At 39.2% G+C, this 26,752-nt stretch overlaps 1 protein-coding gene across 2 annotated transcripts in view; it reads left to right on the top strand.

Annotated features, from left to right (window-relative positions):
* The window catches only part of LOC129368626 (roundabout homolog 2-like), an 89,128-nt gene extending 62,641 nt beyond the window's left edge, over positions 1 to 26,487 (top strand). For both annotated transcript variants that reach the window (XM_055043679.1, XM_055043678.1), the window contains 16 exons: positions 214 to 380; positions 467 to 588; positions 2,036 to 2,267; positions 9,057 to 9,181; positions 9,281 to 9,452; positions 10,572 to 10,748; positions 11,683 to 11,709; positions 11,822 to 11,861; positions 13,833 to 13,960; positions 14,653 to 14,925; positions 15,622 to 15,784; positions 16,626 to 16,871; positions 18,338 to 18,543; positions 22,039 to 22,191; positions 22,314 to 22,568; positions 25,662 to 26,487. In XM_055043679.1, the coding sequence (XP_054899654.1) occupies positions 214 to 380; positions 467 to 588; positions 2,036 to 2,267; positions 9,057 to 9,181; positions 9,281 to 9,452; positions 10,572 to 10,748; positions 11,683 to 11,709; positions 11,822 to 11,861; positions 13,833 to 13,960; positions 14,653 to 14,925; positions 15,622 to 15,784; positions 16,626 to 16,871; positions 18,338 to 18,543; positions 22,039 to 22,191; positions 22,314 to 22,568; positions 25,662 to 25,663 (2,488 nt within the window). In that variant the 3' untranslated portion in view covers positions 25,664 to 26,487. The remainder of the gene's footprint in view (positions 1 to 213; positions 381 to 466; positions 589 to 2,035; positions 2,268 to 9,056; positions 9,182 to 9,280; positions 9,453 to 10,571; positions 10,749 to 11,682; positions 11,710 to 11,821; positions 11,862 to 13,832; positions 13,961 to 14,652; positions 14,926 to 15,621; positions 15,785 to 16,625; positions 16,872 to 18,337; positions 18,544 to 22,038; positions 22,192 to 22,313; positions 22,569 to 25,661) is intronic.
* The last annotated feature ends 265 nt before the right edge of the window (positions 26,488 to 26,752 follow it).

Below are 26,752 nucleotides of genomic sequence, written 5' to 3'. Positions count from 1 at the left end.
AACATTTGAGGAGCACTTACATTGAATTCCATCGCAGTGGTGCATACATCCGAAAAACCTGTGCTCTTCTAGCTTACCGAGGGATCAAATTATGTATGCCACATTATTAGATGCAAAGAAATGCTGGAGCCTGAGGCAACCTATCTTCCTAGCAACAGAAACACATAGGCAGTCGTCTATCGGGTGTTTAATTTGATTTATTCTTTATTACAGTCAGTCTGTGAGTAATAGCTGGCAAACAGTGGCCGACCATGTGAAGACCACCAAGTTTACCGTTGAGGACCTACGACCAAACACTGTGTACCTGTTCATCATACGAGCTGTAAATACTCAAGGACTCGGGGATCCAAGCCCAATGTCTGAGCCTGTCCGGACGCAAGGTGAGGAGATAAGACCGAACTGCCATAAATCATTTGTGTTAATTATCTTTGACCCATGTGGCTGCATCTCTTTTTTCTCTCCTCAGACATTAGTCCCACAGTGCAGGGAGTAGATCACCGTCGTGTGCAGAAGGAGCTGGGAGATGTTGTGGTCAACATGCATAATCCTGTGGTCCTTAGCTCCACCTCAGTGCAGGTCACGTGGACGGTGAGAATATGGAAAATTAGGGAAAAAGCTTAAAGTTGTGCATTTTGTCCCTCTTTGATAATGTAACGAAAACCGCCTTAAGCTTTCTGCTTTTTGTGTGCCTTTGGGTTTCGAGCAAGTTGGCACATGCGGGGCAAGCATGACATTACTGATACACATTCATTGTGAACACCTGCTGTTTAAATTAGATTGAGATGAAGCTAAAATAAAGACTAATGTTTGTGTTCAGGCTAAATACATCACCATTAGGAATTGCATGCCCCACCTCTGAGTGCAGTCTGCAGGCAACATTTTATCCAGGGAATAATATTTTACTCTTCTGGCAGGGTCTCTATGGCACCTTCCAGAGTAGCACTCTTTGGATAGGTTGGACTCAGACTGTTACCTAATGCTTTCCAAAAATGGCATCCATGTGTGATAAACTAGATTTTTGAAACAGAATGGTTAGACAAGCGTTTGATCTTTGTCCATTTTTGATGAGAACTAGCATATTAATTACCACCACCGATTTAATTGTCAAAGCCGGATATGAGCCAGGATAGATTTGGCCTCATTTTGGAGAAAAAAACAAACAAAAACAAAAAAAACTCACTTTTGTTGAATGCAATAAAACTCCTGAGAGAAGGACTGTATGCATAAATTTGCTGTATTTCCAATTTCTGATATTGTATATCTAATAACTTTAATTTGGCATTTTGTTACACAGGATGAAAATAGTGTCACTGGCCCAGTTTCCTGCTGGTTTTCCTCATTTCATACTTATTAGATCACAGGTCCAATCTCAACTCAACCATTTCTTATCCACAGGGTCATTCGGGGGACATGCTAGAAAAAGTTTATGTTTTTCTGAGGAAGATTATGCGGTTGTATAATTGACAATTTGTCAATTATAGCCACAAATATCAATAATTTAATTGACATTTAATGTCATAGATCAATACAATATAGTGCATAATGTCTGAATAGGAGGGAAGTTTTTATACAGACACATTTGTTAAAGGTGTGCCATGCATTTACAACCTTTGTTCTGATACCCAATGACTTTTAAAAGTTATCTAATTAGTATAAAAATTCCCCTATGTGTAAATTATAATTAAAGACCTGTGAAAGCTTCACAGGTTTGTTAAAGAACTGACAAGTCCTCCACCAGCCTTAATTTATGTAGGAGTGGCTCAAAGAATCCAAAGTTCCAGAGCAAAAATAAATTAACGCAATGTTTCGATATGTCTAGCATTTCACAATTATATAGTGCTTTATTTTGGTTTGTCTCATGCAGTCCCAATGACATACACATTAAACTGTGTTTGTAATGTGATAAATTAAGTGAAAACATTTGATTTGATTTTTTTTTTTTTTAAATGCTTACACATGATTTGAGTTTTTGTCTCTCTTTCTAAGTAAATAAGCATTTGGATAACTGTCTATTCCCTGCTATCCCTGCCCAAAGGTGGAAAACCCATCCCAGTTTATTCAAGGGTATCGGGTTCTGTACCGACAAACTTCTGGGCTGCCCTCCCCCGGGCCCTGGCAGATCCAGGACGTGAGGATTGCCTCGGAGAGGGACGTAACACTCGCTGGTCTAAACAAAGGCATCGTCTACGAGATCAAGGTGCGACCATACTTCAATGAGTTCCAGGGGGCGGACAGCGAATCCATGACAGCGCGTACCATGGAAGAAGGCAAGCGGCAAAGATTTATTCACATTTCTTGCAAAATCGTTGTCTTTTCAGCTTAATGACAATGAAAATAATTTGGCATAGAGCTGTTGATCCACAAGCAATTAGTCTCACGTTGTGTTTCGATCTACTTTTGTGTTCAGTTGCCAGTGGTAAAGGCTTCATGGTTTGATAATAATGGATAATGGCATTTCAAGTACACCCACCCACCCACACTTACTGGTGCAGTGTTATATCCCCTGTGTGTGAAAACAGGTCTCCGAGACAGCACAGTGGGGCTCTGTGACAACTCAAGGCCTCTGTGGAATGGTGGGCAGAGGGGGAGGGCAGAAACTATCTCTTGTGACTGAAGCTCAGTTAACTGGGAAAGCTGTTTAGCTCTGGACCCCTGCTGCCATATTCCTGTCCAGACATGCATTATACGAACCCCTGTTGGTAACATGTTTACCAATCAACCTTAAGGGTGATAACACTTGTCTATTTCCTCGTAGCTCTGTGTAAATCAATTGATCAGCTACTTGTCTCTCTTGTCGGAGGTGTTTGCTGCGCAAGCTGAATATAATGGTGGCTCAATAGATTGAAAGCTCTGGTGGAAGAATCCTTTGACAGAACAACCATTTGTATGGCATTTCACAAATATGGCTCTGATGGAGATTGGAAGAGAAAGCCACTGGTGAAAGAAAGCCAGAAGGTCCCATTATAGATTGCCACAGGACACAGTAATTGTGTGGAAGAGAATGCATGTGGAGGTAGAAACTTTAGTAATGAGGCAGGAAAAGGCAGCTTGGTTGACATTGAGGAGTTCATTTAAAACAAGAAGAATTTCAGGACAAAACACAGCCCTCCATAACTCTACTGACAGAGGCCGTGGCTCCCTGTGCAAAGCACCCAACTCCAGGTTGCCAAAAGACCTGAGTATGTGTGTAACATTTTGCAGGTGTGTGAGTGCGATTGGGTGAATGTGGCTCTTATGTAAGCCACTTTACGCGGTCAGCATAACGAAAAAGTTCTATATAAGTTAAGTCCATCTAGACATTAAGAAACATTATACTTACAACAGAGTTCTTGTTCTCAGTTAACAATATAGTTATCAATGTTGTCTTATTGATACACCCTTATGAAGTTGCTGCCTTGAAGAGTTTACCAAACTACATGTTAAACAAGTTAGAGACACAATTGTTAGAATGTTATCTTATTGGATAAAGTGCTCTTGTCAGATAAGATCAAAATTGACATTTTTGACCTGTTTTCAAATCTCATGTGTTGGGCAAAAATAAAACTGCACATAACCCTTAACACTCCACTGTAAGACATGGTTGTAGCACCATCACACTGTGGAAACTCTTTATTTCAGCAAAGATATCGAAGTTAGCTAAAGCTGATAGGAAGACATAATATAAACCCTGGCCATTACCGTCCTGTGCTATTCTACTCGATTAAAATCTTGCTTCACAGGTAGTCTGGGCTTTTCCCATTTACAAGGATTGGCTCTAGTGGACCAATCAGCAAACAGAAGGAGAAGCTCTAAACGGTGACATTGATTTTTCTGTACTGTAGTCTGCCGGTAGTTTCACCACTGGTTAGCAGAGGAATTAAACAATACTGTTCAGTCCATGTTATATATCTGGCAAAATTTTGCACTAATTTTGCCAGATATTGAATTAACACCAATAGCTGCCACATTCAGCTCAACAATTCTCTGACTTTTAATATAGAGTGTTTTTTTTTTACAGTGCAGGTGATTTCCGATAAGTGATTGAGTAACATTTAAAACTTCTACGCAGTCCACAATTCCAGGAAGCAATCGTCTCTCATAGTCGAGAGACCAGACCCTTTGTATGAAGCAAACAGCGTAGTAAAACAAGGTCATGATATTTTTATTTTATTTTATTTTTTACCAGGGTAAATAAAAGGTAAAAACATGCCACTATTAGAAGAAGGATCACCTTCTAGCAGGACAATACCTCTAAACATTTAAACAGGGCAATAATAATGACTTAGATCAAAACATGATGATATGTTAGAATGGCTCATCAGTCAAAGTCAGGCCTAAATTGAGAAGAGAATTTGTGTGAAGACTTAAAATCTAATGTTCACCTCATAGACTTATTCAGCTGTGAGTTATGGAAAGTTGCTATTGTCAGACCTCACAAGATTTCCCACAGTAATTGGAGCAGAAGGCAGTTCAAGGTTTTGACTTTGAATAACTAATTACAAATATGCAGTGCTCGTCAAATAAGTATTTAGATTTAAATACTTAGGGGTGTCCAAAGTCAGTCCTGGAGGCCCGGCATCCTGCATGTTTTAGTTCTCTCCCTGGTTTAACACAACCCGGATCCAATGATGGCTCATTAGAAGGCCTAAGTAGCACACTGACATGCTGAAAATGTTGTTACTAGAGAGAACTAAAGCTTGCAGAAACCGACTTTGGACACCCCTGATTTAAACCAATTGAAAGCCGCGCACCATTTTCTTCCACCTAACAATTTTGCACTAATTTTGCTGGTTTATCACAAAAACATTTGTGGCTGTTAGATGACAAAATGGGCTATCTTTACGTTTGCATTACTTTGAATATCTAAAATATTTGTAAACAAACAGTTTATTCCATGTGGTTCATATAGGTTGGGAAGCACTGAATAATGAACATTCATACAAAAGAAGAATGCATAAAGCAGATTTAGGTGTTCATAATGAAAATTTATACAAAGTCCAGTTCTTTTTCTGAGTCTCCTTTGAGCAGACTCTGGATCTGCTGACATGCTCTTGAACTACCTAATATAATTGGACCTACAGCCCACTTAGGACACAGCGAAAGCCAGCGCCTCTCTTACAAACGATTCTCCCCAAGGGTAAGAATGAATTATCGTGACTCATTGACATTACCCGTTTTACCTATGAGTGAGTCAAAGGAAACTACAGTTCTCTGCGATCAGGTATGTCACTTGGACTGCAGCAGAGGCAGTTTGCACTTTGGCAAAGCTGCGGTTGTGAACATTGACGTTTAAAGATATTTGCCCAATGCGTCTGTGTTTTACCGTGAAAAGATCACAAGGCCTCCCAGAAGAAAGGCGAGCTAAAACTATACCAACAACTGATTCAGAAAGAAAGCCTCACCTCACTGGGGCCCAATTAAAATGGCCACACAGGATCACTGGAGGTTTTTTTCCCCGCTGGGACACATGCTGTATTTACTTGAGATACTGGAAGTGAGGTGTTGTGGTACTGGAAGCAAAGGATTGATCCACCCATTATCCAGAGCCCAAGATGTGTATAGTAGAATTCTGCAGAAACATCAGTAAAAGACACTTGTTCTGCTTCAAAGACACATTGGCAACTTGGCTCTCCTGCAAAACCTGATTATGTTTCAGGGTAATAAATAAAATAAAAAAAATCCCTACTCCTGGGCTGTGATACCTAATGAAATGATAAAAGGGAAAATGTTTGCTAGGTTCATTGATCTTTAAAGCACTTAAGTGAATTGTTGGTAGGCTTTTATTTCCATCACTGTCATCTATAGCAGCCTCAGGCTTTCCAACACTGTCACTGACAAATTAAAATACATAATAATGCACTAGGGAAAGAGTCACCTGTAATTCTGAAGAAGAGAATGACAGATAAATATTTAAAATTTGGTTCTTTTCTTATTTTGCAAGAGGAAAGACATGGACATCCGTTATGGAATAAATCGTATGGAAATACATTTAGCAGCCCCATTGTAAGGCACTGATTGCTTATACCTGCAAACTAACAATTAGTTTGCAATTTTTTCCCAAAACCCATTATGCTAGCTGCCCCATTCTCTGTACATCAGAACATTAAGCAGCTTTAGAGGCTGTAGTTTAACTGCACAGCTGAGTAAATAAAAAATGTTCTCTTAAATGCATGAATTCTTTCAAATAAGCCAGCAGCTACGCTGGCTATCAGTCTGATACATGCAGACAAGAAAGATGCTCTTTGACATTTTGCGCTGTTGTGATCATTTCCAGTAATGTTATCTTGAGTCATTACTGGTATTGTAGCCATTATTCATCTTGAAGGAGTCTCCTCATACCTCTAAGGGTATCAGGACTATACTTAATGCTTCCTGTCTTCTAATTCAGAGCATTTTTACGTGACTGGAAAACTTCCATCTTCTTGAGGCAGGTTATCTGAAATGAAATCTGAAAGCAAGAAGGGAAAGGATTTGCCTAATGGTGCATTTTCAATGATAATTAGAAATACAAGTAGTCCTATTTTAAATCCCTTATCTGGCATGATCTCATTTTCTTTGAACTACTGAGTGGAACAGATTGCATGTCTGATCTAATAGTTTGATTACTTTTTTTTGTAGGAATATACATTTTTTGCTTAAAGAATAATGATAAAATAGATTTGTAATAGTTGTAATATTGCATGTACCAGTGCCAAAAGCAGCAGATCTATCAAACAGTTTTGTGTTCAGTTATTTAACTACAGTTCTGCGGAAAAGTATCAATTGAATGAATATGGATTATTTTGGAAGTGGTAAGGGTAAATTTTCTTGCTTTGTTTTTTTCTTTTCTCTCACAATTAAATGCTTAAGGAAATCTTATGACCTGAAAATGTCTGACTGAGCTGGGTGTTTTAGAAAGTAATTGTTTCCTTAATATAAAAACTTGTGATCAAACCCTTGGCAGCAACAATTATCATTTCCACATTTCAAATTGTTCGGGTTTGAAGGAACAAATCAACCGAAGATCATCAAACTACCTCTAAAGTTGGTCCACTGATTTTTTTTTTTCTCAAAGTCTTGGCAATCATTAAAAGTTTTGTTCTTTGTACTCTTTTGCTAATGTCCGACAGATCTTTATGTTCTTTTTGAGCTGCAGTTTTTGCCTTTCAATTTTCTGCTGATGCAATGTTTTGGAGTAATTGTTGGTTGGCTAGCATCTTCTTTGCAAATTTGTCACAGTTTTATTTCACTTATAAATAATCTGACTCAATATGATTTGCTGTCGTCTCAAAGCCTCAGAAATGGCTTTTCAGACTGTAGATGTCAGGGACTTTGTTTCTTATTAAATGCACATGGCATCTGGCTTTTTAAGATACTTGAGCCTGCATTCTGTTGCCAAATAAGATCTATTGAAGTGATTTCTTGCTTCTACAGAGCAAGCAGTAATCAGGCATAATTAATTGTTCACTATCCATTAACCAAAAAACTTTAAAAATGTAAAAACAGAAATAAAATTGTAAGGGGACCACATACTTTTTTAAAGGCTATGTCAGACACAACAAAACATTAAAGGTATACCTTGTTTATGTGATAAGTGTAGACAGTTATATTGTACAAGACTGAGTATATGTGTGTCCATTTGCATAGTTGTCCTGGTAAGTCTCTCCATTAACAATAACTAAATGTAAAAGTGCAACAAAGTAGTTTGAAATATTTCAGTAAAAGTATTAGATGATATCGTATAATGAGGGAGAATTTATTGCCATGCTGCCAAATACTCTGCAGGGATGTAATGTCTGTCAGAAACTTATCTTTAAGTACAAGCTAACTGAATCAAGTTGGTATTGCATTATGAGCAAAGCCAGATGCTGAGCTCTCATGCCTAATACAAGCCCTACAGGACTTAATGTTTCCTCTGAAACATACTTGTTTGTGCTTCCTACCTGCTCATTTTCAGATGCAAGTCCATCTGTGGATATGGACTCACATCTGCAGTCTGGCTGAGATAATGCATCACCTGCTCTGGCCTCTCCACGCAGCTTTAAAAGTGCCAGCCTTGCACGCTATCTGGATACAGTGCAGAGAGAGTTATTATTTTACTGCCTCTTAATCGGGGTCAGAGTAGTTCTCTTATCCTCTCAGTCAGAACATAACGCTACTTTAATGGAAATTATGAGAAACTACTCTGTGTGCCTGGAACTGCCCTTTTTTCAGCAGGAGATGATTTGTTTAGTTGTGCAAACCCCATGCTTGCGTCTCTGCCACCTATTTTCCCTCTAAATCTTTGATCTCTTCAAATAGGTTACCGGGCTAATTTGGTGCTTTAATTTTTCTTTCTTTCTTTTTTTAAAGAATGAAACTGGACTTATTAACAAGAGAGTTTAATTTTTTTCCCATAGGGCTCCATATTTGTGGCGATGAACCATCTCATCTTTTTCTTGGCATGGGTGTGTGTGTTCATATCTAAACTTGCTGATCTACTTGGAAAGGCTGTCATTTTTGCAATTAAGAAAAGCACATTTTGGACCTCAAACACTTGGCCTGTATAACTCAGGATGCCATTAAGATATTGGAATCTTCTACTCTGTGAGATGAATAGTTTTAGAGCCCATCTGCCAGGCTATCTTGGGAAGTACCTTGTTGTGGGACTTACTGTATGAATATAAATTGGGGCAGAGAGTGAGACAATTTCTACTTTAACATGATAAGAAATATTCAAGACCTTGTTTCCTTTTTAATGTCAATAGGTTATTTTCTCACATTTTTCTTAAAACTGTTTTTTATGTGGAAGTGGCTCTTTGGACCTCTTTACTTCTTTGACTAACAATATTTAAGACCCAACTAATGTTTTTGAATATAGATATAATAACAAGTGCAAGTTTTTAATATTAGTTCCTCTCTTGTCATGGAATAATTTCACAGAATTTTCATCACAGAAGATGAAAATTACTCTTTTTATTTTTTACAAGTTAAAATCTAAAAGGCTCATTGACCCATATGTGCTCTATTTACCCCTAGATAAGATGCATTAAACAGAGGGTTATGAATATGTTTGCTATATGTTGTAACTTACACTGATCCCCACTCTGAACCTTTAGCTCCTAGTGCGCCTCCACAGCAAGTGGCGGTGTTGACGGTGGGGAGCCATAACAGCACATCCATCAGCGTGTCATGGGATCCCCCTCCCTCCGACCAACAGAACGGCATCATCCAGGAGTACAAGGTAGACGCAGCTCACCCCTCCCTACCCAGACTTGCTTTTCTCAGTCATGTGTAACAAAACATTACACTGAATTCTGTCGGCTGCGTCTGTCTGTGTCAGATCTGGTGTTTGGCCAACGATACACGCCTTCACGTCAACAAGTCTGTGGACGCAACCATCCGTTCAGTCGTCGTCGGGGGTCTTCAGGCTGGAGTGCAGTACCACGTGGAGGTGGCGGCAGGCACCAGCGCCGGGGTGGGAGTCAGAAGCAAACCCCAGCTCATCATTTTGGGTAATCCACTCCCAATCCTGGGGTCAAATGAAATGACCTTATAATGGGGGGTACCTGGGTCTCTATAGCAGATCAGGAGTCTGGAAAATGATTTAGCAATTTATCGCCCCAGAAGAAAGAAGATTGCGCTTTACAACGCAGGCATCTGTGGAGAAATCAATAGTGATTCATTAAGTGTAGTGTCTGGTAACACCATGCCAAGTACTGTTAGCCATATCAATAATCCTCCTCAATATGTGGGCAGCTGGTGCTAACACATTGAAGGCTCTGTTTTTGTAGGAGCTTATCAGCCTATCACATCTTCTGAAATAGCCAAAGGATGCCCAGACTATATAAACCCTGAATCAATATCGCAGACCAGGCCAGATACTCTTCATCTATGACTTTTGACTGATATATAATAACACCCTTAACACACAGAGAAGGGGAAGCAGGTCGGTGGACTGAAGCTTAATGATGGAGAGTGTACGTTCGTTTTTGCGTGAGGGTGTGCGTGAAGGAGTGTGTGTGAGTGTGGGTGTGCGTGGGTGTGGGTGTGTGTAGGCGTGTGTGGGTGTGGGTGTGTGTAGGTGTGCATGCGTGTGTGGGTGTGTGTGTTTGAAAGTGGGGGTTCTGCTGCTGGAGACTGTGAATCTAATTTCACAGCACAGTAGCTGCAACAGAAAAATCAAACTCTGTCGGAGCTGCTCTGTCAATCTCATGTCTTGCAGCTCAAGTTGATAAGTGCACCGCTGAATTGATTAAGTCTATATTGGATGCACTGATGCTGTTTTATTTTTTCTTATTTAGTTTTTTTCACACAGATTTCTTTTTCCCTTGTTTTCGGTTGACCTCCCTTGCTGTCCACCTGTACGAGAAGTTGTCATGATTTTCTTTGTGCTGAATATTCAGAATTTCCATTCCCCTCCAAATATATATGTAAAGAAGATATTTATGAATATATTGTCTCTTTTTTACTTTACCTTTATGGTATGCAGAGGGTTTGTGTTATTCTTCCTCATGACAGCTAAACTGTGTGATATTCATTTTTTGTTTTCACTGAGGCATCATTTGGCATTCAGATGTTCCCCTGGTGTCTTTTCCGTCTGTGTGCATGTGAAACTTCTGCTGTGCCTTCAGGTGGAGAACTGAAGGATGTGATGACAGGATCGGAGGGCAACAACAGCATCTCAGACGTGGTGAAGCAGCCGGCTTTCATCGCTGGTTTGGGAGGGGCCTGTTGGATTGTCCTCATGGGCTTCAGTGCTTGGCTGTACTGGAGGAGAAAAAAGAGGAAAGGACTAAGCAACTATGCAGGTAAAAAAAAAAAAAAAAACTGCCCTCCTGCTTCTAAATCAACACAAGATCTCAAGGCACAGTAGGTCTCTCGCCTGAAGCGGAAGCTGATGTCGTCACAGATGTGATTCCATTTGAGGTGGCTAAAATGCAGAACAAAAAGAAAATATATTCTACACAGATGGAAATAGGCCCTATTTACTTTAATTCACTGTGCAGCCATGTGCATCAGCTCTGCTGAGTTCCATCAGCACCACACCTGAACACTCTGATACATTCATGCGAGATAAGTAATTTAACATCTATTTCCACTATCAGACCACGGCTGGTGGTGTTTGACTGTTAACATTAGGTACGTTTATAGGTTTAGGTATTAAAAGAAAATCTCTTACTATTCCACAGATCAACCCCCAAGCCTTATGCATTTATGATTATGGGGCTATTGCTTGTACTCATTATTCAAAGACTGATTAATTATCAAAATTCAGTAGGGATTTATATCATCCCATCTATCCAATTAAATATGTTCATCTGCATTCTAAGACATCCTGTTTACCAGGAATGTCCCAATACAAATCAGTCATTTCAGAATAGGCATTTGCCCACACAGTTCCAGTTCCACATATCATTAAATTAATGTCTCATGTAGCCTATGTTTAGAAACGCTTGCTTTAAATAGCACTGAAATTTCTCAATAGATATCATCACACTACTTGTTTAGGTTGTTTACATGTATCTCAACTCACTTATCACTGATGCACATTGTTCTGATATTTCTTCTCTCTTAATTTTTGTTAAAGTCTGATTGTCATAGGAAACAAATAAACAAGACAAAATGAAGATAATCAGTTGAATTTTATTTGCTTTAGCTATAGCCCAGTGGTTTTGTTTTATATGTATGCTTGAAATTCATGAATCGTCTTCTGTACCACTTTCTTGTCTCTTTGAATTACAGTTCAGTCCTTCACCTTTACTCGAGCTGGTACGTCTCCATATTGTGTGTTAATAAAAAAGAAACTCTTGAGCTGCTGCACAGTGGACAAGACTGCAGATTAATTCTTTCTCTCTTTTCTCACTTTTTTTCCCCCTTCAAGTTACGTTCCAAAGAGACCGAGGCCTAATCAGAAATGGAAGGTGAGAGTTTAAATTTTTCAAACCGAGGAGCTCACGCTGAAGGAGCTTTCCTGCTGACATTTCAGCGCCACGCAGCGCGAGTGTTCTCGTTGGCTAAAGCCCCATTGTAAAACCTGAAATGAAGAGTTCTCTTGTGATGAATGGAATTTGCATACTCCCTTCTCCCCTGCTTATTCATACCATATCGGTGTATGATTCGCACTGGTGTTCACTTGATGAAATCATTAATCACTCCTTTGAAGTGAGTGCTAGCAATTAATGCAGGTGGGCAGCTGTTTCAGTCGCTGCCTCTCTCTGCTCGTGTTGAGGTTGCTGGCAGAGTGAGAGGTCGCAGGGGGAGAGGAGGGGAGATGTATGTGCTGTTTACAAAAGCTCAGCTCAGCAGACAGTCATGGTACGTACAGTGCAGAACATAAATGTAAAAGAGCAGCAAGCTGGACCTGGAGACTATTCCAAGTGGTGCTTTTCATTTTAAAAATCTCCAGCGAAACATTTTGTCCACTGGGATCTTTTATGTAAAGCTTTTTCTTGCAAAACCACATTTTTTAGTCCTCTAACAATTTTAGCTGATTCTGATCTCTCGCCAAGAACTACAATAATTTTGACAGCTTTCCTGCCACACAGTTACAGTCATTAAATATTCATATTTGGAGCATAGGTCTCTTTGTGTGCGTAAAAGAGAAGGCATTATATAAAAAAAAGAGCTTTACTTCCATTCAATAGTAAAGACAAAGATTCTTTACTATATGAAGGGACGACATACGATAGTAGTTTTGTAAAGTGGAAATGGCACATGACTTTTAAGAAACATCTTTGGAAATATGACAAATTTCCGTTTTTGGTTTTAAAAGATAAATTTGGCATAAGGTGTGACCATCCTACGTGTAGCGAGATAATCAAACACACTCCTTACTGATTTAAAAAAAAAAAAAAAACTTGTGGAAAACTTTTAGTTTAGTGCCAATATAAATCTATGAATCAAAATTCAACTTAAGACACCACACTGAAATTCCTTCAGCAACACCTTCTGCACTGAGCGCTTCTGCATTGCGTGTTCATGTAAAAAGATTAGATTTTTCAGTTTCTAAATTGAGCTGAACGTCTGAAAGTCTGTTCATGAGCCGGTTTCTTTATACATTATTTGCTCTAATCGCATTGCAGCAGAAATGTTCCAAGTAAAAGCCAGCTCTGTTTCCTGGAGAGTAGAACCTAATGAAAAATTCACTTTATAGTAGCATATAAAGCATATGAGCACAGAATGTTTGCTGAATGTGCAGGCATCAGCAGTATCTTGCCATTTTCACTGTAGCGCATTTGAAAGGGCGGGTAATTGTTTTTGTTGTTGTTTGTTTTGTTTTGTTTGGGGGATTTTTTTTTCCCCCACACCTCTCAGTCCAACTTACAACTTTCTCACCTTTATCTCAAATGTATGCATTCTTACCTGTTCTGATTTTTAAGAAGCACAAAATGACATCCTAGTTTTTCCTGAACCACCAAATAGGCTATTCGCTGCCTCTGTTGCCATGGAGACGGCACTCCGGTGAGGCTGATCTGCCAGAGGCTGTCTATGATTCTCAATTTAAAATGTAAATTTCTGTTGTGCTAAGACTCTAAAGTGGATTTAGTGTGTGTTTAGGCCTGCCGTGTGTCTCGAGGGGGAGAGCGAGGTGACGGTGATGGGGAGGGTGGGGGGTTAGAATCGGTAATGGGGGAGGGGCTGATTTATAGACTTGCCATTTTATGTCTCTCTGTTGTTTATTGTTGCCTCTGTGGTGGGGCGGCTCCACGGTCGAGAATATGCTGAATGCGTTTTCACATCAATTTGTTGTTGATGCAGCAGGAAGAAAATGAGCATCACCATTACATATGGGAAGCTGAGTAACAATGTAACAGCTTCTCCCACCCTCTCATTCTTGTGTTGTTGTTTTTTTTTGTGTGTGTGTGTTTGTTGTTGTTTTTTTCTCATTACAGTCGCCCGGGGCTTCTGAAAGCGGGCGATCCGGGCCTTCCCTGGTTGGCTGACTCGTGGCCTTCCACAAGCCTCCCAGCGAACGGAGGCTTAGGGAGTCCAAAGGGTGGCAACAACTTTGGCCGAGGAGGTAAGAAACGCAAGCGGCGTTGAGAGAGGGGAGGGCAGATGCGGTATTAGCAGAGCCTTGGTGGACAGTTTTTGACGTTCATCCTTTGGGAAGCATCATGACAGCACATCGCATTCGCAAACACATGCATGCGAATTAACAGAGCCTCTGAGGGGTTGCATTCTCCTGATTTGATTTGACAAGCTTGATATTTGGCTTAATTTTTTAATTTTTTTTTTTTTTTTTTTTTTTTTGCTGTTTAGATATATTTTTGGCAGCCCTTTTCCTGCTGCTGTGCATTTTCCAAGCTTGCGTGAGATTGATACTCCGGGTTTGGGGTTTTATTTTGAGTGCTATGATTTAAGCTGGCGAGCTGCAGGCTTCTCTTCTGTGAAAAACAGTGGAGCTGAAGGTTAGCGCGGTTTGAATATCCCCTCTTGTGAACACTCCACCAGGCTCCCACCGAGCGTTGCATGCTAATTATACTTGTTGATAATCACTTTCATTTATATCAACCCTACTTTGGACTCGCCTTCTTTTTTTTTTTTTTTTTTTTTTGTAACTAATGCGGAGCGCCAGAACAGCGGGGCGCATTAATGACCTTAAAGATCGTTAACTTCATGTCAACTTATCTCTCCGTGTTGTCTTCCTTTTGCCTGTTCTGCTGCCGCCCCTTCCATCCCCTGTTCTGTCTCCATCCCACTTCCCCTCAGATGTTTTACCGTCTGCAGCCGTGGAGAAAACAGGCACCATGCTGTCTGATGGGGCCATCTACAGCAGTATTGACTTCATGGGGAAGGGAGGCTACAGCAGCCCGGCGCGAGGCGTCCAGCCAACCCCTTACGCCACCACTCAGATTCTTCAGTCCAACAGCTTCCACGAGCTGGCCGTGGACAGGCCAGACCCCCGTTGGAAGGCGTCTCTGCAGGCCCAGCAGGAAATGGCAAACATGGGCTACTCACTAACTGACAGGCGACCTGGTGCTGGTATGAGCCACGTGAAAACGTGTTAAAAAAAATAAAAATAAAAATAAATCACCAAAAGCTAAACCCCAGGAAAGAACAAATGAGAAAGGAAGGAATTTATTTACATATTCACTAAAACGAACCCCCAGGACTGTGCTCTTAATTACTCTTCTGTCTCCATCGCAGTTCTACCCGGAGAGCTTATCAAGCCCAGAAATGTCACGCAACAATGACGCGTTCCTTTGGCTTAATTTGATTAGCGATGGCAGAAAATCCCTCAGCGTTTCTCAGTTATTTATTTAGCATATATACGTCTTGTGAAGCCACGGAGGCCTATCCGTCTGCACTTTTGTAGTTCTGCACAATGTTCTGCTAAATGTCAGGCTCGGAAGAGATAAAGCGAACCAAAGAAGGGGAGCCGTATGGAAGCATCTTAAAGCGTGTTGCCGCGGGATTTTTAATGCCTCTTTAAGAAATGTCAACATTTGGGAAATGTTTTAATGTGCTGTCAGCACAAAGAAAAGGAAGAGATGAACTTTGAGCAGGAAGGCAGGGGTTTTTAAAGATTCCAGCTGTCGACGCTGATGGAAGATAACTTTCAAAGCAAACTTGAATGTGTGTAAATTTGACATACGCTGATGCTGAAGAGTAGCATACCATACAAAGTGGCTTCTCAGAGTTTTTTTTTTTTTTTTTTTTTTGGTTTCCTACCTTTAGGTGCTAAGGTTGCGAAGAAAAAGAAGATCAAGGGAGGGACGAAAACCTCAAAATCAAATGGGACTTGCTGGGCAAACATGCCCCTGCCTCCACCACCCATGCACCCTCTGCCAGGCACAGAGGTTGACCTTGATCGGTACCCACAGGAAAACCATAAAGGAAGGTAAGACTTAGATTTCATTAGTCCTGCCTCTTCAAGCCAAAGGCACAAAAATAATGGTAGAAGGAAAAAAGAACAAATTGAACATCAGAGGTAAAATTTACCAAAAGCTTTTAAATGTGTGGTTGTCTGCACACATTTTGTAACATTTACACTTGCTTACTCTTCTTTTGCCATATTCCATGTCTTTTAATGGACTCTTACGGAATAGACCAACACAAAGTGGTGGATAATTATACAGTGGGAGGACACGTGCTTTTCCAAAGTTTTTGCAGAAAAAACATTTTGAAAAATGTGGCGTCCATTTGTACTCAGTCATCCTTACCTTGATATCCTTCAATTAAAATCCTGCACTGTATGATAGACCAGGACAAGACTGTAAACCGACTGAGAGTTAGCTGTCCACTTAAGATAAAGAATGGAAATCAATAATCAGTGGCATAACATGGAGGCCTTAACAAGTTTTGCCACAAAACATGTGTAGAACAGAGCAAACATGTGTAAGAAGGTTCTCTCTGTAAATGAGACCAAAAGGAACTACTAACTCTAAATAATACATCATTCTGAAAATGCCAATCATATTGAAGTTGGTCTGAGGTGACCAAACAGGTGACTGTCACAGCTCAATAATTTTGAAAAATGCTTCTTCATGATAATGCACTACTCTGTTGTAGTCTACCACATACAGTCCCAATCAAATGCATAAATGTTGGTGGCTGTAACCTAAAACGAATGTGGAAAAGCTAAACGAATGTCTCTGCATATCCCTGTGTCTTCCCATAAAATACCATAATGACCAAAATCTGTTGTCTCTCCACGCCACATCTTTTCCTCGTGACTCCAGCAGCAACAGCTGGGCCCCGCCCATGTCTATCCAGACCTACTGCCACCAAGATTTGGACAGCGAGGCGGAGGAAGAGAGAGGTCCCACTCCACCGCTAAGAGGAAGATCTTCCTCGCCAGCTCCCTTCAGCCAACCCTCATCTTCCTCTCTCAGTTCTGCCCACCATGAAGAAATGCAGTCCATTTTGCAGGCCCACCTAGATGAACTCACCAGAGCTTACCAGTATGAAGTAGCCAAGCAGGCATGGTAAGGATGCATGATAGCACCAGTTCTTTAAATCATTATGTAGACTAAAAGATATGTTTCCCTTTTCAGTTGGTTTTCAAAAACAGCCCTCCATTAAAAATACCTTGATGTAGTTCTGTAGCAATTTTCTATTTCCTTCTGATACATAGTCTTATTTTCTTGTTTTACTTGACTCTTCCATACCACTGATCATAAAAATCATACTTGATTGGTGAAATATTTTGTTCTGTGGTCTCTCACACTGCATTAGAGTGCTTGTTGTCCCAGTTATTTAATAGGACTTTCTCTAGAAATACATAAAGAGGTGGTTTGTTTTCTATTCTAAATCTACCTGTCCAACCTGTGGAGCTCCACAGAATTCACTCCTCATTCCTTAATTTTTTTTCTTCTTATATTTTTATATTTAGCTTCATATATTAAACATGCTGATATTACATCAGCACATCAGAATATCCATTTTATATTCTCTGTTTGGTCTAAGATACATTTTAAAATTCATCCATCCACCTAAAGAGTTCTTCAAAGCCAAGAGCACTTATGCTATGTTCTTACCCGACACAGTTCTGCTCATGATGTACGATAGCAACCTCAGAGTCTGTTTGTTATTCCCTACACAATTAATGTTAACTATGGAATATTTTGCCATCACTGTTTTGTTTAACTATCCCTTTCGATGACTTAAAAAATCAACTAAGGTTTTTTTTTGTACCATCCTCTTTATTGATTGGAATTTGATTCTTCATCAAATATTTTTACATTTCTTTCCACTCTGTGTTTTAGCAAGTGGTTTTCTGTGCAAAAGATGTTGCCATTTCCTTGCATTGCGCAGTTGTACAGAAACCTGTAATTTTATTCCATCGATTCATCTCATCGTTTTGGTTTTGCATAACAATGGCCAGCATTTGAACATCTTAGGATGCTGGTATTTGCTCGTGTCATCCCAAATCTGGAGTCGATGTCTCCGGCGAACGATATAAAAAAACATTCTTACCATTGATTACACCTTCGACGAAGCACCGAGGGGAACTTGATAAGTCGGGGCTGACATGTGTTGGGGGGGTAATGACTGGGTTTAGTCTTACATGCTGGTCTGACATCAGTAAATAGAGTTGGTAATTATGCATGCATCTCCTCTACGGTGGGATTGGAGCCATCATGGAGGACAGCTGTGCGGGAGATAACAGGCATGTTGCTGACAGCCCTGCCCATCCAGATATTCTTTATCCAGTCCAATTACAACTCCATTGTGTTAGCACAACACACACTACTGCTGAGAAAGTAATCAGTGAAAATCACTGCAGACATTCATAGTCTTTGCACATTGCATCTTTACGCTTCTGAATATCCACTGATTCTGCATTCTAATGCTTGTTTTGCATTATTTTTCCTGCTCTTTATCTGACCTCTATTAGTTTTTGATGGATCGACCGTGCTTATTAATAAAGTGTTTGCCCACATTTAATTAGGCATATGAAGAGCAGCGCTAATGTGTCCAACACACCGATGGACTTCATGTCGAGTACACTGGGCTCTGATCTGGGAGCAACACTCCTCTCTGAAGACGATGAGGAAGAAGAGGAGGAGGACGACGAAAGATATGCTGTGGTGTCAAAGAACTTGTGCGGCTTTGAATACACTCCTGGCCACAGCGTGGACAGCCTTGAAGGCACAGGTATGTGTTCTTATTATGAAATAAAATGAATATGAAAGTTCATTATGACTTAGAGGAAATGAGCCTGGGGAGGTTGGCTGGAACAAGGTGTCCCAAGAGCATTTAATATGTTAGTGCAGTTAGAATTTGATATTATTGAAAATGAAATAGTCTTATTTCACTTTCTATATCTTGAAGGAGTTGACTTTAGTTATGCTTTTCAGATGTTACACAATCAAAATCAACAAGCAGTAACGTATTTGTCACTTCTTACATATTGAATGTACATAGTGAAGCAAAATATAATTTTATTGTTCTTGAAAGGAGGACTGTTATGTAAAATCAACTTTTTTGAACTTCATATCAGCATCAAAAACATACCTGGAGTGCTGCTTTTGATTCTTTCATATGTTTGAGAAATTCTTGAATCTCCTTCAGCTGCCATCTGGGGCAGCTGAAATGGCACTATGTACATTTTCTGAGGATGTTTACACCTTAGGATTTTTGGCAGAGGTGTTTATAAATATTGAAAAATGAGCAGAGGAAATGTGAAAAATACTAATAAACAGTTAAATGATTTTAAAAATTAGCAGTGGAAAGAACTTAAAATAAGATATTTAGGAACTTAATCGTCTACAACTTAGAAAAGTTATATTTATATTTTCATTTTATTTACTCATATTTTAATTCATGTCTTTATTTATTAACCTATTTGTGTCTTAAATAGAAGTAATGAAGATTAAGTTTATTATATGTATTTAAGTTTATATCGTCTTAACTAATAAATTTTCCAAGTACCACATCATTACTTAAAAATGTATGCATCTCACTGGTCTTTTGTTTTTCTTGCACAATAAGAAAATAGGGCAAGGTGTGCTTTTGATGCTGATATGAAGCCTTAGTTGAGTTTAATAACTGTGCAGGATATGAAGAAAAGGCAAAAAAAAAGTCCAAAATCTTTCTTTGAAAATTCTTCAGAAAGTTTGAAGACCGTTTTAAAGATCAAGACCATTTTAAACAATAAGTAACGTGGTTCTCATTGGATGAAAAATACAAAAGAATATAAGATACTTCAAAACACAGCAGTCTCTTACCACTTAATATATAAACTGTGCCCATTTGACTGGCAATGTAAAAGTCATTTAGAATGGAACAAATGTGCTGTATGTTTCTGAAAAAAAGAGAAAAAAACTGTTCACAGCCTTCTCTTTTCACATTGTTGCTGAAGAGTCACTACAGCCACTCAAAACACTTTGTCAAGAAATTGCGTTTATATTGGACAATTTCTCCAAACACAATAGATCCATGTTCAGAGTAGAAGCAAGCGGTGTACTATTTGCAGCAGGCCAATTTTTAAAAGATGAGAGGAGAAAATGTCAGTGAATAAATTCTGTGCATGATAAAATGAAACATTGTTTAATATTCTGTTACACACTTAGTTTAAACAATGAAAGGTTAATCTCCATCATGTGTATTCAGAGGGGTTGATGTGCTGGCTTTCTGTCATTCATAGCAGTTTGGATTTACGCTAATACTTTCAGTTTTGATCTCCTTTAACAAGAACTCCTTCCTCTACATTTTTGATCCAACCCTCTATGTAGAAAGTTGCAAACTGGCATTTTTATGTTTCTCTTTCATTATTTTTTACATTGTTCACAAGTAATTGTTGTGCTAAAAGAAATGAGGATCTGTGCGGCTCGGTCAGAGCCTCTTGGCTGATTTTCTGATTAATGTTCTTCTTTTCTGTCAGTTTGATTGAACAGCAATTTATTGGTAGATTGGGAGCTCTGCCATCAATTATCAGATTCCAATATGATTTGAGCCACTGTGGTGGAAACAGAGGCAGTAGAAAAATACTAAAACTATTCATAGACTTTGAATCATTGCAACCTCTGTTTCAGATGATGTATTTTAGGACAGTTTTAAACCATCTATTAAAAGTTACATGTCATCATTCTGGGATAAATGTAGAAGCCATAAAATATTTTACAATTTTATGCATTTATAAATAGGTTTCTGGCTGAAAGCTATTCTTTAGAACTCAGAAACTTGATGGCTTCTCCCACAGGGACAGAACTGCGCCGCTTTTAGACCCCAGTGTTTGATAAGTTACGACTGACGGGTACACTGAGAATATGTGTGTGTTCATTACTTTTGATAAGCCATCGCGGGGCAGAAACTGTGTGACTATAAATATTTACACACATTAGCAATGCAAACGTCCTATCAGCTCAGATCTTACAGACACACATTATAAGTAAGAATATGAATTTCTGGTCTGGTTTCTTGAAGTCACAGGGCGGAGCCACATCGCTTTTCGTTATCTGACAAAGGATGGCTTGTTCTCAAGGCTGTCAAATTCTCTGAACAGCATAGCTACTGTGAGTTCTGTTTTCCTACGAGATGTGGGACACATCTGTATGTCTCGTTTTAAGACACGTCTGCTGTACCTGGCAAAAATATTCGCTTAAATTAGTCTTTTTGACATTTTATCAATACCCTGATGATAAAACATCAGGAAATTGAAATTTTATGTGAATATCCCACACAAATTAGCATGTGATTTTGAAGGGAAAGGAAATGATACAAAGTTTCTAAATTGTTTTCCAAATAAAAATTCTGAAAAGTGTGGTGTGTATTTGTATTCGTCCCTCTTTTTGAGCCACATTTTATTGTAAACAGCTGCAAGTGGTTTATTTCTCTTCCAGATCTTTGATTATACACACCATTGGGTTTTTTTAACCCATTTTTCACTACAAACTGAAACTCCAGCTGGAAGAAGCTCGTCGAGAAAATCAATTTTCAAATGTTGCTACTAAACGCTCAGTTGATTTAGGTCTACATGTTTTACCTCGGTTAGTCTAACACATGAATATTCTTTTCTACAAATTATTATGAGCCTGGCTTTGGCTGTATGTTGAGGACTTAGTCATGCTGGGAGATGCTTTTTCCATCAGCCCACAGCATGATGTGCTATTACCACAATTCAGTATGGCAGTGGTGTTTTTTGAATGCAAGCCAAAAGGTTTGATTGTTTGCCTGCTAGCTGTTAACGTGATCTATGTGGACCAGCATGCATTGGTGGGTTTGCAGCTGCGCTACGCTTTCTGTATTTGCAGATAATTGATTCAACATGTAGACAATTGCTTTAAAGCTTAAATATACTTTGAACCTTTCTAATAGTTTATCCCTCTGAGTTCTTCACAGAACAGTTAAATTTCTACAAAGGTTACTAACTTTGTATAGGCAGTCAGTTAAAATGGATTTGATTTAGGGGTATTGGCATAAAAGAGGCTGAATATATTGTCCTTCTGCTTCACAGGCATTTACTACGTCTGTCAAAATACCACAAAACTATACATTAAAGTTTGTGTTTGTAAGATAAAATATAAAATCTGGGGCATGAATCATTTTGCAAAACACTGATAGCCTTCTACTCATTGTACAGCTGATATATTTTATTAGCTGTAGACAAATCATCATCTATCATAACTGACTCATTTCCTCTTATCACAGGGAAATCCACCCTCTACAGTCACACTGATAGCTTTGGCTCCTCAGACCATGGCACACATAGTCTCGGACACCAGGGGGCACCGCTTACTGGCCACAAACCTCAGACAGACAAGGTGGGAACTCTTCCCAGACGAAGAGACACCAACACAGACTGTGAGTTTTGGACGTCAGCGCTCCCAGACAACTGTTTCTCGAACATCATTCCTCTTTTATGATCAGGCGCATGTCATGATGTCTCATTTCCACATTGTCGTCTCTTACCATCCACTCGACAGCCCACGCGCCAGCCACAAAGACCCTGCACAGCATGGGATCCCACATGCAAAGCCCATGGGCAGCTGCAGCATTGCACCCTTCGGAGGAGTGCATGGTAACGGTGTCAACGCTAGAGAGACAGCATATGGCTTCCTGGAGTGGCACGACATCGTCCGGCAGGGCCACCATGGGTAGGGGTTCCCACAAAAGACCTGGCGCAGAGCTCTCCTATGACGGGCATCCTTCCACCAATGGCACAGAGAAAAGGGAACACTGTAAGTGTTGATACTAATACTCTCTTGAAGAAGGATCGGTGAGAATGCAACATAGAGGGGTGTTTCCAAAAGAGGATGATGATTTTTGACTTGCAAGCAAGCTCTTCCTAAATGCATATGCTTGGAAAACTTTGATCACAGAACATATAAAGAAATATCTGGGAACATGGGGGACATTCCACATGCATATGAGTATCTTTGATAGAAATGTTTTCCATTTATTCTGAAATTGCATTTCTAGCTGTGGGGAAATGCAAAGTCAACCTACATACCAAAAACCTGCTTCCAGCGCTGAGCTGTTGCCAGTGGCCACTTGGCATCATTTCTTTCAGTTTCCCCTATCAAAAACATTGGCTGTTGTTCTGAGAAAATGAAGCCAGTTTTACCTAAGCACCAACACTATTCTGGGCCAGATCAAACACCAGCTTTCATCATGGACTGGCGGTGGAGTAATGCAGACCAACAGCCTAATGAAATGCGTTGCGTGCCAAGTTAAAAACTCGTGTTAGCTTTGTTTTTAGGTTGCCAAATGGAAGATGTAAAATGGATGAAAAGACTAAATTTAAATAGTTAAAGTCTGATTAGCTGTGGAATAGCATGAGCTCATTTTCTCACATTTGTCTTGGACTTAAACTTCATTAGTGGTAAAATCATATGTAACAGATACGAGTTGGTTCTTTACACATCTTTGTTGATATCCCCCTTTTGTTTTGTCATATTGATCTAGACAAAGATGCTCATCTCTACCTGTGTTTCTAAGAGTGTTTGCACACCTGGTAGTCTGGTAAACTGGGTTTGATTGGGGACCAAAATTACATTTGTTACATTTCCAGCTGCCATGGTTTCACTCTTGCACTGTACTGTGTCAACAATCTAAACCCTTCAAAAACCATGTTCACAACCTCGCCTGTGGTGACACTGCAGCATTTACTACAGAAGGAAATGACATAAAAAAATGTCATGGAAGATATGAGCACAACTTTCTTTTTTTGCAAAATGTAACCAAAAATTGAGTGTAATCAGATTTTAGCGGTTGTAGCCATTTCTCCTGCTCGTGCTACCCTCTCACATTCTTTCAGGTAGTATTTACCCAGAATTCCCTGCTCTATAGTCCACTTCCACCTTTTGGAGCAATCATATGCATTCAAACCACACCAGAGTTCACTTCACCCAAACTGAGACCTTGGTTTTTAGGCAGACCAGAGTTTTTTTGGACTGCATCAGAGTTTGATTGCACATTCACATTTCCTCAAATGAACCAGACTTTCTAGACAAAGAAACTAAAGTTTGATTAAATTGGACTAAACAATGCTGTTGTGCCACCTCAACAAGTTAATGCCATACTACTACCAATTCATTTATTCAAGACCAGTGAACTTCTCACACAGATCTGATGGGAAGATCAATGGAGCTAAAGAAAGAAAGAGAGAAATATGCCCTCCAAAATGCCGATTTCAGCCAATATGACAGTCTGATATATCATGGCAAAGACTTTTTATAGATACACATATGCCAAACGCCTTGCATAACAGCACATCCTGTTTCATTCGGCTTCCCTTTAATGTGGTGGAGGAGCAGCTCATTCAACGTAATCTGCAAAACCTTCATCATCTGCTTCTTTCTCAGATGTGCCCGTACATTTAGTTACATAACTAAGTCTTGTCCAAGCCCCAGACGTGTTAGACCCTGGATGATTCAGAATAAGTAGTATTGCCCTTCACCACAGCTTTCTAAAATTGCTGTGTTGAAATGCACACACGTTAACAGAGTTGTAAACAAGTTTACAGCTTTTCCCTTAGAAGAAAGTGTATAGTGGTGCATAATCAAATTAAGGACAGCCTGACCTCTCAGCTCATAAATTCTGGATTCCGAGCAAACACTGTACATTGACTTTTATAAACATCGTAAGAGGATCTATCGCCGCAATATCTCACAATAATAAAAAGCCCACAATAAGTCAGAGTGAAGTCAGCTATCCAGCTGTTGTCAGCATGTGACGGTCAAATGGTGAAGAAGGTGTAAGCTATTACTGACGCACAAATGTGAAAGCAAGTGCTTTAAGTTTGACATCCTATTGCATCAGTGCCTGAGTAGAGCAACTGCTCCCCCATTTTTGATGGGAGAATATCTGATCACTCCTTTGGATCGGGTGAATTTAGAAAGTCTAAATATATTTTATCTAGCAAACTGAAGAAAGATATTTAAAAAAAATAACTGCAAAATTTTAGTCTAGTCTTCCCTCCCCTTTGAGTTGGTATGATCCAACTTGCCTGCCACACTAATTAGAAAATGAAAGTAAAACATTTTGTTTTCCATCAAACAGTGGACAGCCATGATGGGGGTTTAGAGGAACATAATATGTTGTTGTGACCACAGTGGAGGAAGTGGATAAATGCCACAAATGTTGGCTGAGATGCCTTTTACACTAAACAGACTACTAAAAGTGCATTGATACCACCTAGTGGTTGGAATGAGAACTAAACATGGCTCAAGAAAGCGGAAGTGCGGACCACATGGGGAACCATTTTTATCACATTACATCATCTCAAAACCTTGATGTTATATTACAGCGCTAATAAATGGCCACATTTATTTGTTTACAAAGAACAAAATCTGTGCAAAAAAACATGTCCATTTAGGTATATACTTAAACTTTTAAGGATAAAGAAACAGAATAAATATGATGTTAAATATATGTTTCAAAATATATTTAAAGACTTAGAAATCAACATTTGGATTGTTATTTAAGGTTTTGTTTTTCTTTATAAATTCCCAGCAACTAAGATTTTACAATTCATGAAAGAACTCCAGGTAACTTCTATGCATGTGACTTTTCTCCCCTTTATTGAAATTGAAAAAAAAAAAATTATATATGTTTTTTCTATCTGGTTGACTTATCAATTCAAAAACAATAAATTCTAATAGTTTTTAAGAATAAAATTAAATGTGAAGCCTACATGTCTGCTTTAAGAGAAGCTGAAAAGGCAGATGGTACATTCAGGTACACAAACCCAACAATGACCCAGATGTAAAAGCGAAGGATTTCAAGCCCATTTTTGTAATTCTGTTTTCTTCATCTGGGTTTCCTTTCAGAGTCATTGTGAGACATCCGTCTCCTGCAGATGTGGTCCATACCCAGACCTCTTGTTTTGTAAGCGCTATGAGATTTTCTCCAGGCGAGGGTGGTATTTAGAAGCCGGAGAGGACACTAAATGGAAGAAGAAGAAGAGCAAAAAGCGTTGAAGAAAACATAGAGCTGTAAATGTCATGTACAGACACAGACACCACTTTCACAGTGTTATTTTTACCCCCCATCTTCCCTTTCCTCTCTTTGAAAGAGTAAATAATATGTTATATGTCCGCTTCTGTTTTCTGTCATATGGTGATCACACAGTGGAGATGTGAAGAAAAAGGAACCACACAACAAAAATGACTTATTAAATGATGAAAGGACTTGCATAATTTGTAAATATATACTTTTAATGTTATTTTGTTTTATTCTTTCTTTTGCTTTGCTATGCAAGCCGAATCCAACCGTTTCTTTTTGTGATTTATTACTGTGAATCTGTCTTTTTTTATTATTCATGCTCAAACTGTTGGCTTTTTTTTGACGAAGCTACTGTATTGTTGTATTTTGCACAGAGCATTTTCTTTTTTTTTTTTTTTGGGTGAAAACAAGCACAAACTCATTTTCAGCTAAGCTGAGGTGGAGAATCATAATGGAAAAGAGTGAGATCTATATTAAAAGAGTGGAGAGTCAGAGGTTGTACTGTATATTTGGCTGTGCTGTAATTGTTTGGGGAAATAACAGGTACACACTTGAAAATAATATGCCAAAAAGAAACAAAAGACAAAAAAAAAAAAAAAACAAACAAAACAAAAAAAAACTAACATTGCTTCATCTCTCTTGCTGTGAAACTCATTAGAGATTACACCAACAACTGATCTCAGTGGGTGGCAAAGAGAACACATTAACTTTGACATCCAAAGGAAAGATATAAAACACTGGCTGCATCTCTGCCGTTCTGAAGAAGAAAATTTTAATAAATAATATATCATCATATCGTTTCCAGTAACATCTCTTGACATTATGTGCAATATCAAGAACGCAAAGTGACAGTTATGGGAAATGAGACGATAAAAGTGACTTGGTGAAAGTCAAAGATGACGCCTTAGACAGGTAG

The sequence above is a fragment of the Poeciliopsis prolifica genome, unplaced genomic scaffold (assembly GCF_027474105.1).
Source record: "Poeciliopsis prolifica strain line A6 unplaced genomic scaffold, Auburn_PproV2 SCAFFOLD019, whole genome shotgun sequence".
NCBI lineage: Eukaryota > Metazoa > Chordata > Actinopteri > Cyprinodontiformes > Poeciliidae > Poeciliopsis > Poeciliopsis prolifica.
The sequence above is the reverse complement of the archived record's forward strand: the minus strand, read 5'-3'. Positions and strand labels throughout refer to the sequence as shown.